Source organism: Rhinatrema bivittatum, chromosome 14 (assembly GCF_901001135.1).
Source record: "Rhinatrema bivittatum chromosome 14, aRhiBiv1.1, whole genome shotgun sequence".
Classification (NCBI taxonomy): domain Eukaryota; kingdom Metazoa; phylum Chordata; class Amphibia; order Gymnophiona; family Rhinatrematidae; genus Rhinatrema; species Rhinatrema bivittatum.
Genome location: NC_042628.1, coordinates 51,579,752 through 51,592,922, shown reverse-complemented (window position 1 = coordinate 51,592,922; position 13,171 = coordinate 51,579,752). Strand labels below are relative to the sequence as shown.

General features: G+C 53.5%; 1 protein-coding gene across 1 annotated transcript in view; it reads left to right on the top strand.

Moving 5' to 3' along the window:
- The window catches only part of MEGF8 (multiple EGF like domains 8), a 295,542-nt gene that overhangs the window by 55,662 nt on the left and 226,709 nt on the right, over positions 1-13,171 (top strand). Inside the window, 5 exon segments of the mRNA XM_029577448.1 lie at positions 5,785-5,932; positions 7,820-7,983; positions 8,303-8,497; positions 8,827-9,027; positions 9,679-9,918. Of these exon segments, the coding sequence (XP_029433308.1) occupies positions 5,785-5,932; positions 7,820-7,983; positions 8,303-8,497; positions 8,827-9,027; positions 9,679-9,918 (948 nt within the window).

Genomic DNA, 13,171 nt, shown 5'->3' with positions numbered 1-13,171 from the left:
AACCTGGTGCGCCCCCCGACCTGGTGGGCTCGGTGTTAGGGCCCCCGGGTCCGCTTCCTCGTCCTCGGGTTGCCCCGGGTGGTGCGGGAGCGGCTTCTCCATCAGGGGGAGCCTCCCCAGATCCTTTGGATTCTGCGCTGTCGGATTTGCCGTCCGAGGGGGACGACCCTCTGGCACTCCGTATTTTCCAGAGGGATGAACTGAACGAGCTGATCCAGCAAATCCTTCAAGATCTGGACCTTGATCCCCCTCTGGATCCGCCGCTCCCGGTGGCGCCCGCAGTCGTCACATTGTCCAGGAAGGGGGACCCGGTACTCGCCGCTCTTCGTCCCAGGCCTCGGGCTTTTCCCATCCATGATTCCTTCCTGCAGCTCCTCACCAGGGAGTGGGATACTCCTGAAGCATCATTCAAGGTTATGCGGGCCATGGAAAAGTTGTACCCGCTGCCAGAAGATTTCTTGGATCTCATTAAGGTCCCCAAGGTAGATTCGGCCGTTTCGGCGGTCACCAAGAGGACAACGATCCCGGTCACGGGTGGCACGGTGCTCCGGGATACACAGGATCGCAAACTGGAAGTCTTCCTGAAGAGAGTTTTTGAAGTTTCAGCCTTGGGTATGCGGGCAGTTATGTGTACCTCGCTGGCCCAGCGGGCCAGCCTTCGGTGGGTCCAACAGCTACTCACTTCGCAGTCGTTACCTCCAGAGGAGGCTGCACAGGCTGACCGCTTGGAGTCCGCCATAGCCTATGGGGCCGATGCTCTGTATGACCTCTTTCGAGTTCAGGCGCGGTCCATGGTATCGGTGGTGGCGGCCAGACGGCTTCTCTGGCTCCGCAATTGGGCGGCGGATGCATCTTCTAAGTCGAGCTTGGGCTCCTTGCCGTTCCGGGGCAAGTTCATTTTTGGAGATGACTTGGACCAGTTCATCAAGTCGCTAGGGGAGAATGAGGTACACCGGCTTCCTGAAGACAGACATCGCCCTTCCAGGGCGTTTGCTTCTACCTGGACCAGAGCCAGAGCGCAGAGGCGCTATAGGTCTTACAGACAGTCTGGGTCCCGCACAGGCTCCTCCAGACCCCAGGCTTGGCCCCGGTCCTTTCGAGGCCGGCGACCCACGCGGTACGGCTCCGGGCAGGGTAACCCCCCGCCAAAGTCGTCCCAATGATGCCAGATGCACCCACTCCTCCACTCCCAGGATAGGGGGTCAGCTAGCGGACTTCTACGAGGAGTGGGTAAGGATATCCGCAGACCAGTGGGTCCTGGACACCATAAGACACGGCTACGCATTGGAATTTGTCCGCCCTCCCAGGGACCGGTTCCTCTTCTCTCCCTGTGGCTCGGATCTCAAGAGGGCGGCGGTGCAACAGACCCTGGATCGGCTGCAAAGCATAAGGGCCATCTCCACCGTCCCCTACGGCGAGGTGGGCTTGGGGCACTATTCCATCTACTTCGTCGTACCAAAGAAGGATGGTTCCTCTCGGCCCATCCTCGATCTGAAGGAAGTCAACAAGTCCCTGCGAGTCAGCCGGTTCCGCATGGAGAACCTGCGATCCGTGATTGCGGCGGTTCACCGGGGGGAATTTCTGGCCTCCCTAGATCTGACGGAGGCCTACCTGCACATCCCCATCCTGCCGGCTCATCGTCGTTTTCTCCGCTTCAAGATCCTGGGTCAGCATTTCCAATTCACGGCCCTCCCGTTCGGCTTGGCGACAGCACCTCGCACGTTCACCAAGATCATGGTGGTCGTGGCAGCAGCCCTGAGAAGGGAGGGAATATTAGTCCATCCCTATCTGGACGACTGGTTGATTCGGGCGAAGTCCTTCGTCCACGGACAGGCCTCGGTGGCCAGGGTGGTCCAGGTCCTCCACTTCCTGGGTTGGGTGGTGAACTTCTCCAAAAGCTCCCTTGTGCCCTCTCAGTGCCTGGACTTTCTGGGTGCCAGTTTCGACACGCTCCAGGCAAGGTGTTCTTGCACCCGGACAAGGCTCAATCATTGCGAGAGCATGTCTGTCGGTTTTCAGCGTTGCCGGAACCCACCTCCTGGAATTATCTACAGTTGCTGGGAGTGATGGCCTCCACCATCGATATGGTGCCCTGGGCATTTGCACATCTGCGTCCTCTGCAGGCGTCTCTTCTCTCCAGGTGGAAACCCGTGTCTCAGGACTATCAGGTGATCCTTCCACTCCCACCAGGTGCCAGAGCCAGTCTGGACTGGTGGCTGGTCCCGGCGAATCTGGCACGTGGAGTCTCTCTCGAGGTTCCCAATTGGGTGATAGTCACCACCGATGCCAGCCTCGTGGGCTGGGGCGCCGTCTGCGATCGAAGCGCCACGCAGGGGACATGGTCCCCGACGGAAGCAACGTGGGCGATCAACCGCCTGGAAACCAGGGCGGTGCGTCTGGCACTACAACGATTTCTTCCGCTGGTGCAAAACAGAGAAGTACGGATTCTCTCAGACAACGCCACCACGGTGGCCTATATCAATCGACAAGGGGGCACAAGAAGCAAGCATGTCTCCCTCGAGTCGACCCCCCTAATGGAAATGGCGGAGAGGCATCTCGTCCGGATCGCGGCCTCACACATTGCCGGGGTGGACAACATCCAGGCGGACTTCCTCAGTCGTCAACAACTGGATCCCGGCGAATGGTCTCTCTCCGACGAGGCGATGCGGCTATTGATCCAACGATGGGGCGCACCTCACTTCGACTTGATGGCAACTGCCGCCAACGCCAAGGCGCCACGTTTCTTCAGTCGCCGGAGAGAACACGGCGCGGAGTGGCCGCGCCGGCCTTGGTTTGCGGATCTTCTCCAGCTGGCGGTGGACGGGCCGCTACATCTAGGTCATCTTCCTCGTCTACGTCATCTTCCTCGTCTACTGCACCAGGGTCCGGTATATTTTGACCAGGCCGAACTCTTCTGTCTTGCGGCATGGCTTTTGAACGGCGTCGCCTCCGACGCAGAGGTTACCCTGAGTCGGTAGTTTCAACTATGCTGCGGGCCCGTAAATCTTCGACTTCTGTTGCTTACGTACGAGTCTGGAGAATTTTCGACATCTGGTGCTCTACCCGGGGGATTCGACCCACGGAGGCGTCGATTCCGTCAATCCTGCAGTTCCTTCAAGATGGTCTGGATAAGGGGCTCGCGTATAATTCCCTTCGAGTCCAGGTGGCGGCCCTGAATTCCCTTGCGCAAGGGAATGGTTCTCTTCTACTACAACCGGACGTTGCACGTTTCCTCAAGGGGGTCAAGCACATACGACCTCCAGTGCGGGATCCTTGTCCCTCCTGGAGCCTCAACCTTGTACTTCGAGCTTTGTCAGGGGTGCCTTTCGAGCCCATACGTGGGGCGACCCTCAAGGATCTTACTCTCAAGGCGGTCTTCCTTGTGGCCATCTGTTCAGCGCGTCGTATCTCGGAGCTACAAGCGTTGTCCTGCAGGGAACCTTATCTCAGATTCACGGATTCCGGAGTCTCCCTGCGCACCGTACCATCTTTTCTCCTGAAGGTAGTCTCGTCTTTTCACTTGAATCAGACGGTGGAACTTCCGTCCTTTGGACCCAGCGAGCCCCGGACTCTCCGTCTTTTGGATGTCAAGCGCACATTGCGCCACTATTTGGAGTTGACAAATGACTTCCGTCTCTCCGATCACCTCTTCGTTCTCTGGTCGGGTCCGAAGAAGGGGTGCCAGGCCTCAAAGACAACGATTGCTCGATGGCTAAAGGAAGCTATCTCTGCATCCTACATTGGAGCAGGTCGAACTCCGCCTCGCGGGGTTATCGCTCACGCGACCCGCTCACAAGCTGCGTCATGGGCGGAAACTCGTTCCGTCTCCTCACAGGAGATTTGCCGGGCAGCAACGTGGAAGTCACTGCACACTTTTTCCCGACATTATCGGCTACACCTGGCTTCGTCATCCACGGGACATTTTGGCGGCCAGGTTCTCCGAGCAGGGCTTTCAGGGGCCCACCCGGTGTAGGGAAGCTTTGGTACATCCCACCGTCTGGACTGATCCTGGTACGTACAGGGAAAAGAAAGTTATTCCTTACCTGCTAATTTTCGTTCCTGTAGTACCATGGATCAGTCCAGACGCCCACCACTTTGGGTTTTTTGCTTCTGCTCGGGTCTGATTACTGTCGATATCTTCTGTTTTCTTCAGTTCGTTCCTTGTGTCTGTTTCACAGCTCCCTACAAGTTGGGTGCCTTGCCGCTCGTTGGCGGTTTATTATTATCTATGGTTAATTCCTGTTTTAAGCTATGTTAAGTAACTTGATTCAAACCCTTTCGGGTCTTTTGGGCTTTGCTATACGTGATACTGAGCTCCAGCAGTGGGAGCACTGGCTTATACTGGTGACGTCCCTCGAAGTCTGTTCTGACTCCATCTGCTGGACGGGGGACATAACCCACCGTCTGGACTGATCCATGGTACTACAGGAACGAAAATTAGCAGGTAAGGAATAATTTTCTTTTAGATAGTCATCATGTCTCTGTAGTGTTTCTGTCAGGATGGTAAGTGAATGAGAAGGTTTTGGAGGTCACTGTCTGAAGTTACTATTAATTCTGTTCTAAGCACCAGCTGGTCAACACTGCTATTGGCTCATCCTGTCATTTCATCATGTTCGTGGTCTTTATTTTTACTCTCATACTCTTGCTAGGTTGGTTATTTATTACTTCTTTTTGATATCCTGAAATTGTACATAAAACAAAGTGGGTCACTGTAAATTTCTAATTCTACCCAAGATATACACAAAACCCCATCCCCAGCCAACTCGGATCACTACTTTAACCTACACAACATAGAAACATAGAAATTATGGCAGAAGAAGACCAAATGGCCCAGCTAGTCTGCCCAGCAAGCTTTCATACTTAATTTTCTCATACTTATCTGTTACTCTGACTGCTGAGGTCAGGGCCCTTAAAACAAAGGCCCCTGTAAACAACCAGGCCTTTGCCATTTCTCTAATCTTCAGACAATTAGTCTTTCCATGATTTTCAAGCAGGAGCTCATTCCAAACTCCTGGGGCAGAAGAGGTAGATGCCGTCTTGCATGTCTCAGAAAGCCTAGCCAAGTTCATTGAGGGCATAGAAAACAACCACTATCGGGAAGGTGATGTTAGCCCCTGTGAAGGCTTATGCCAAAATAAGGCATTCTGCAAATACTCCTACCTCATCACCTGAAGACACTTGCTGATTTAGTACACCCAGAGGGTCTGGAAGTCAGAGGTCTTGATCCTTTGAGAGGTCCTAGTCCTTTCGGTCAGAGAAGCCTGGTTCCGGAACTTCCCATTCATTACAATGAAGTTTTGGGGGTCCATCCTTCGGTGCTGAAGATAGGCCGCTGTCTGACTCAATTTTGTTGGAGATGGACCCAAATCACTTCCAAACAATGGGTTCCGGTGGTGAGAGATGGATACGCGCTGATGCTTAGATGGGAAAAAGAAGACTTCATCACAGTAGAAAATTTGGTTGTGCTTTGTTAACTTATCATCTAATAGCACCCCAACAATAGAACAATCTGAACACCTTCTAACACTGGTAGGTGGGATAAAGGTCTTCCTCTGTTTGATGTAGGTTGATGCATTTCTTATTGTGAGGAATAAATAAGACCTCTCATCATGGGCAGAGTGTAAGGCTTTGCTGTGCCACTGAATATACCTCGTAACTTAGCTGGATTAGTTCTAACCAGCTAAGTTACATACACGGCCAACTTTGAATATTTTACCCATAACGTTAGCCACCTCCTATCTATAACTGCATACAAGACACCCTCCAAACTTCTCTGTTTCTCAGTGTCTGAACACAGGGTGCCTAGGGCTACCACGGCTCCTTACAGACTGCCAGTCGTGCCTTGCTTTCAGCGGTGGCAACATGACCCTCCCACAGTCGCATGGAGCATTTGGCTGGTGTGTGCAGAATGAGACCTGCATGTCTGTCTCCGGTGAGTACCACAGTCTCTGGCCCCTCCCTGTACTGTGCATGCAGAATAAGACCTGCATGTCTGTCTCCGGTGAGAACCACAGTGCCTGCCCCTCATCCTTGTACTGTGCGTGCAGAATGAGACCTGCATGTCTGTCTCTGGTGAGTACCACAGTCCCTGCTCCTCCTCCTTGTACTGTGCGTGCAGAATGAGATCTGCATGTCTGTCTCTGGTGAGTACCACAGTGCCTGCCCCTCCTCCTTGTACTGTGCGTGCAGAATGAGACCTGCATGTCTGTCTCCGGTGAGAACCACAGTGCCTGCCCCTCCTCCTTGTACTGTGCGTGCAGAATGAGACCTGCATGTCTGTCTCTGGTGAGTACCACAGTCCCTGCTCCTCCTCCTTGTACTGTGCGTGCAGAATGAGATCTGCATGACTGTCTCTAGTGAGTACCACAGTCCCTGCCCCTCCTCCTTGTACTGTGTATGTAGAATGAGATCTGCATGACTGTCTCTAGTGAGTACCACAGTCTCTGGCCCCCTCCCTGTACTGTGTGTGCAGAATGAGGCCTGCATGTCTGTCTCTGGTGACTGTCCCCTCCCTGAATTGTATGCACAGAGTGAGACCTGCATATCTGTCTCTGGTGTGTCCCACAGTCTCTGGCCCCACTCCCTGTACTGTGCATGCAGAATGAGGCCTGCATGTCTGTCTCTGGTGAATGTCCCCCTCCCTGTATTGTGTGTGCAGAATGAGGCTTGTATGTCTGTCTGTGGTGAGTACCACAATCTCTGGCCCCCTCCCCTGTACTGTGCATGCAGAATGGGGCCTGCATGTCTGTCTCTGGTGAATGTCCCCCTCCCTGTATTGTGTGTGTAGGATGAGACCTGCATGTCTGTCTCTGGTGAGTACCACAGTCTCAGGCCCCCTCCCTGTACTGTGTGTGTAGGATGAGACCTGCATGTCTGTCTCTGGTGAGTACCACAGTCTCAGGCCCCCCTCCCTGTACTGTGCGTGCAGAATGAGACCAAAAAATGACCCAAAACAAAGCTTGAAAAATAGAAACAAATCACACAATAGTAGATTCAGCTATATGAAGAACACAGAGTTCTTCATATAGCTGAATCTACTATTGTGTGATTTGTAGAATGAGACCTGCATGTCTGTCTCTGGTGAGTACCACAGTCCCTGCCCCTCCTCCTTGTACTGTGCATGCAGAAAGAGACCTGCATGTCTGTCTCTGGTGAATGTCCCCCTCCCTGTACTGTGCATGCAGAATGAGACCTGCATATCTGTCTCTGGTGTGTACCACAGTCTCAGGCCCCCCTCCCTGTACTGTGCATGCAGAATGAGACCTGAATGTCTGTCTCTGGTGAATGTCCCCCTCCCTGTACTGTGCATGCAGAATGAGACCTGCATATCTGTCTCTGGTGTGTACCACAGTCTCAGGCCCCCCCTCCCTGTACTGTGCATGCAGAATGAGACCTGAATGTCTGTCTCTGGTGAATGTCCCCCTCCCTGTACTGTGCATGCAGAATGAGACCTGCATATCTGTCTCTGGTGTGTACCACAGTCTCTGGCCCCCCTCCCTGTACTGTGCATGCAGAATGAGACCTGAATGTCTGTCTCTGGTGAATGTCCCCCTCCCTGTACTGTGCATGCAGAATGAGACCTGCATATCTGTCTCTGGTGTGTACCACAGTCTCTGGCCCCCCTCCCTGTACTGTGCATGCAGAATGAGACCTGCATGTCTGTCCCTGATGAGTACCCCAGTCCCTGCCCCTCCTCCTTGTACTGTGCTTGTAGATTGAGACCTGCATGTTTGAATATCCGTTCATGTTTCATGTGTATCTTTCTTTATTGTGCTATGATTGCTTGACACCCTGATTCTTGCCCTCTTCTTCTTCCCAGACCGGGGCTTGTGCCGGGTGGGGCAAATCTCGGGAACATATGGATGGTGGGGGACCAGTACTGATTTCATCACCTCGCTGGAGGGGTGTCAGAAGAAGAACTTCCTGCCGGGCTTACATCTCATCACATACCAGCAGCCTCGCAATGACTCTCAACCAGACAACGTACGGCGCATGGGAAAGTTGCAGCCCAACTTTGTCACGTGGGTGGGGGAGGGGTGCGATGAGTCCTGCTGAAGGGTGAAAGCTTTCACTCCTGCATGTAAATAAGCGGGCGCATGTTTGAATGTGGGTGTAGAAATGATAGGGATATGACCCTTTGGTTCAGCTCTGTGGGAAAGCCTTCTCTGCCCCATCTTTGTCCCTGAGGACATGATGTTATGTGTAACTCCTCTTCTCCCTGGCTTTGATCCCTACAGGGGTGCACCCAAGGGAACTCGCTGCTGTTTGTGACTCCTCTCTTCCCCTTCTCTGCTTCCTGCAGGTGTCCATTGTCCGGAGCACAACAATCACTCTGAACCCCAGCACAGAGATGGACGTGTCACTGGTCTATAAAGGCTTCATCCACCCTATGGTGAGCGGTACCTTCCCATCTGAGGACATTTCAATCTGGGCTCGAATCCAGCGCCTCTATGTCATTGCGAAGCTGGCACGGATGCCCAACAGCTCCAACAACCTGGTAAGGCGCTATGTGATGGGGGTGAGGACTTATGTGGCTGGCACACCCTCAGGGTGTAAGGACACTGGGGGCTGGAGAAGCCGTTCACTCTGACTGAGCTTCTCAAGTCTCTCTCTTGCAGGAGGAGTTTGGATGACTGCTGAATCATGCATCAGGAACAGCACCAGCCCTTGCAACTCCCACATTGTCCCCTTAATATGACACTGATCTCTTCCATGTTTTCTGCAAGGAGATGGTCAGCCAGTGGACCGCACACCAGGAGAAGAAGCATTAAATCCTCTGGACTCTCCTTTCCCCCGTGTGACATTGACCTTTCATCTTTCTTGCAGGAGGTGGTCGGCCGGTGGACAGTGCATCAGGAGAAGGACCGCCGGCCCTTGCAGAGGAGCCAGAATGAGCGCCTCTTCCCCAGTCCTGAGCCAGGGAACAAATATGCGGTGCAGATCGAGGGGTTCCTGAACACATCTGGGAGTGGGCAAACGAGCGAGCTGACCCTGACCTGGGACCGTACAGGGGTGCCGGGAGGCAGTGTGAGTACTGATGACCCCGTGCCATCTCCGTGCAGTGCTCTGCAGAGAACATAGACATGTTTGACCTTGCAATCACTGGCTGTTTTTTGGATCCGTGCTTATTTGGCTAACATAGCCAGATAGCCAACTCCATCCAGAATGCTATAACTTTTTAGCGGGCTAAAAAATACTCCAGTCAATTTGGGGCCAGTCAGTGCGGCGGGATTTTCAAATCTGGCCATTCCTCTTCATCCAGTCAGACCAGTCCAGACGAACAGGTTGTGCATGCCAATCAGCAGACAGAGGTCAAGAGGCTCGCTGATGTCCCTCCTTGGATACCTCTGTGCTGACACCAGCATTCTGTCTTTAGTAGATGGTAGGTGAGCATCCCATTCTGTTGACTCAGGCCTGGTAGGATCAACAAGACAACTGCTGGGAGCTCTTGAGGTGAAAGACAAGAAGGCAGTGACTCACCTGAGGTGACCCAGAGAGAGTCCTTGGCAGAACCAGGCTTAGAAATGGGCACGGGGAGGTAAAATGACTTGTCAAGGTCACTCAGTGGCAAGGTCGAGGGTCTGCATTAAGAGAGAGGACAATGTTCTCTGGAGAGATTTAGATGTGGGTGCTATAAGAGGAAGTGGAGATTTACTGCTGACCCTGCCCTCTCCACAGGAAATTTCATTCCTTTTCCTGGAGCCTTTCCAGTCGCGGAGCTGTGCATCCTATGTCTCCTGCCTGGCATGCCTGGCAGACCAGGGCTGTGGCTGGTGCCCCGTCACCAGCACCTGCCACCTGCGAGTGTTACCAGCCAACACCCTGAGCAGCTGCGGCACCGGAGCCACGCGGCTAATCCTGTCACCTAGTAACTGCCTCCTGTGTGAAGACTACCGTGACTGCGAGGCCTGCAGTAAGGTGAGCACTGCTCGTCATTTACCTTTCAGTATAAAATGGTCTTACCCGCATGCACTTACAGTTTGAGTCAAGCGGCATGGCTGCCATGCTTAGATACCTAGAAATCAAGGTCAGCCAACAAGTTTTAGGTGAGACCTTTTTATTTCTCTGCCGCTTCTGAGAGTTGTACTCCCTTCATCAGGTCAGTGCAGACTGAGCAAAGGATGATGTTGTCTGAATCATACAAGTAAATTGTAGTTCTCTGTACGTACCCGGATCAGTCCAGACAGTGGGTTGAGCCTCCTGTCCAGCAGATGGAGACAGAGAAAAACTGAAAGGGTATCCTATATCAGCAGAGCTTACCCTGCGTCCCAGTATTTCTCTGTCTCCAGCAGATTCAGGCAAATGAACCTGTGGTTCCCTTCTTTTCCTCTATTTTTCTTTCCCTGTGGGGTTTTCTTCTCAGGTTTTTGCAAGATCAAGCAAGTATTCGCTATCCTCTTATAATTAAAAAAAAAAAAAAAAAAAAGGATCCAAATTGTTTTTATGCACATTTTCTCTCTGATTGCATTCAAAACGTCTGCTCTGACGAAGGCAGCTCTGTCTCCTCGCTCTACTGGGAGCCTAGGGGGGCTTGCCCCTTGATTATTCAGCCTAGGCTCCCTTTCCTGGTGACCTGATTGCTGTTTGGGGCGATACTGGTGGTCCAGTCACTTCCCCTTTTCTGGCTGCACTGACCCTGAGAAGCTAATACCTCGGGTCTCCCAGCAGGGAAGATCGATTCCCCTGCAATTGCTCCAATAATAAAAGAAATCATCTTGGCAGGCAAAGCAGGTTTAATTTCTCCCTGCTCTGATTAAGTAGAGCTTGCGTGCAGGGTTCATTTGCCTTCATACGCTTACCCTTGCAGCCCGGCTCAGCTGATCGTCTTCGCGGCGGCTCCCTTTGATCATGCCATGTTCTTCTGCCTGCCTAGCCTGCGGGGACCCTGCTTTGCAGCTCTCCCGCGACGGGCTCTGCTCCGGGTGTCTGCGGGGTGGGGAGGGTCCCTCTGCGGCAGTGCCGAGTCAGACGGCCCGGGGTTCGCCTTCCCAGAACGTGGCTAGGCTGTTCCCTGCCCGAAAAACCGCGAGAACAGCGGCCATTTTGGGGGAGGTTTTTTACTTCAGATTAGGGTGGGAAGAAGGAGAGCCCGATTTAACTGTTTCCCCGCCGGCTTTATGCCCTGTTCACTCTCCGGAGAGGATTTCTGACCCTACCTCCTCTCCCCCTCTCCCCCCCTTCCTCCCTTACCCAGGCAGCCTAAACCTCGTTTTCTCAACGGAATTTGTGCTTTAATGCATACATCCTAGTTAGCTAGCCTGCAGGAAGAGGATGATCCCTCCCCAGGCCGCCCCCCCCAGCTAAAGTCTCTCGGGTATCTGCTCCACAGCCCCCTGCTGTTCCGGATGGGCAGGGTTCAGTCAGAGTCAGGGTGGTGCCAGGAGCCCCGGACCCCTCCCAACTGGCTGCGATCCCTGATCCTGACTCTGATTTGCTCCCAGGGCCTCCCCTCGAGGGTGACGACCCGTGTGTTCTCCATTTGTTTCACAGGAAGAGCTGGTCCTGCTCATTCCCTTTATTTTGGACGAGCTGGGTATTGAAGTGTCACCAGAGGATTCTGCTACGCCCTCTTTAGCAGCTAACATGGACCTGGTCCTGGCGGGACTTAGGGCTCCTCCACGTTGCACCCTAAGCACAGGCAGCTGCTCCTCCGGGAATGTGAGTCTCCTGAGGCGGGACTCCGCGTGGGTAGGGCGATGGACAAGTTCTATTCCCTGCCTGATCAATGCCTAGAGATGCTTAAAGCTCCCAAGGGGGACGCTTCCATCTCCACTGTCACCAAACACACCACCATTCCAGTGGTGGGGGCGACGGCACTGAAAGATATTCAAGACCGCAAACTCGAGCTTTATCTCAAACGCATCTTTGAAGTCCTGGCATTAGGAGTCCGGGCGACAATCTGCAGTAGTCTCATGCAGCAGGCAAGCTTTAGGTGGGTTCAACAATTGCTCAGCACCCAGGACCTCCTGTCTTCAGAGGTGGATCAGGCAGAACGACTGGAGGCAGCAGCGGCATATGGGGCGGATGCCCTATGTGATTTGCTCCGAGTGCAGGCCAGGGCCATGGTTTCAGCAGTGTTGCGCAATTGGTCTGCGGATTCCTCCTCTAAGTCGCAGTTGGGTACTCTTCCCTTCAAGGGCTAGCTGCTTTTTGGTGAGGACCTTGAACAGCTTATCAAATCCTTAGGAGAGAACAAGGTTCATAAGCTGCCGGAGGACCACCCGAAACAGTCTGAGTCCTTTTTTCCTTCATGTTCTCGTTTTAAGGTCAGTGCTGGTTTAATAACAGAGCGCGGGGATCTTCTTCTAGAGGTATCTCCTCCAGATCCCAGTCCTGGTCTCATTCCTTTCGTGGCCGACGTCCCTACGGGGAGGGAAACCCACAGCAGTAGGCTGCAAAGCCCTCTTCCCAGTGAAATACAGCCGACCCATTCCTCCGTTCCCAACTGTCCCTGTTTCTCGAGGAATGGGTCAAAATCACGTTGGACCAGTGGTTCCTTGAGGTAATTGAAAAAGGTTACGCTTTAGATTTTGCTCGGGATCTCCCAGACCTCCACATAATCTCTCCCTGCAGACACCAGAAGCATCCAGCGGCCTGCCAGACTCTTGTCAGGTTGCAAGATCTCAAAGCTATAGTCCCGGTGGAGGAACAAGGAGCTGGCCAGTATTCCATCTACTTTGTCGTGCACAAAAAGCGATGCTTCCTTCCGTCCACTCTTGGACCTCAAGAGAGTCAACTGGGCCCTCAAGGTTCCCCATTTTCAAATGGAGACGCTGAGGGCGGTGATAGCGGCGGTTCGCTCAGGCGAATATCTGGCCTCACTCGACTTAACGGAGGCTTACCTGCACATACCAATACACCGCGACCATCAGCAGTATCTCCGGTTCAACTTCTGGGGCAACACTTTTCGAATAGCAATCTCCAGCCCTCCCTGGTTCTGGAATTCCTGGGAGCACGCTTCGACATCTGGGTCGGCAAGGTGTTCCTGCCGGATGCTTGGGCGATCAAACTTATGGATCAAGTGCGCTGGTTTCTCTCACTCTCGCAAGCGTTGCTGTTCCGCTGGAAGTGTTGTGTCTGCCGCTTCTCGACGCCCTCTCTCCGCCCTCCTCACCTCTTTGGCGACTCCCTCGTCGCCCGCGGGAAGTTTGGCTGCCGTGGTGTCCTCCTG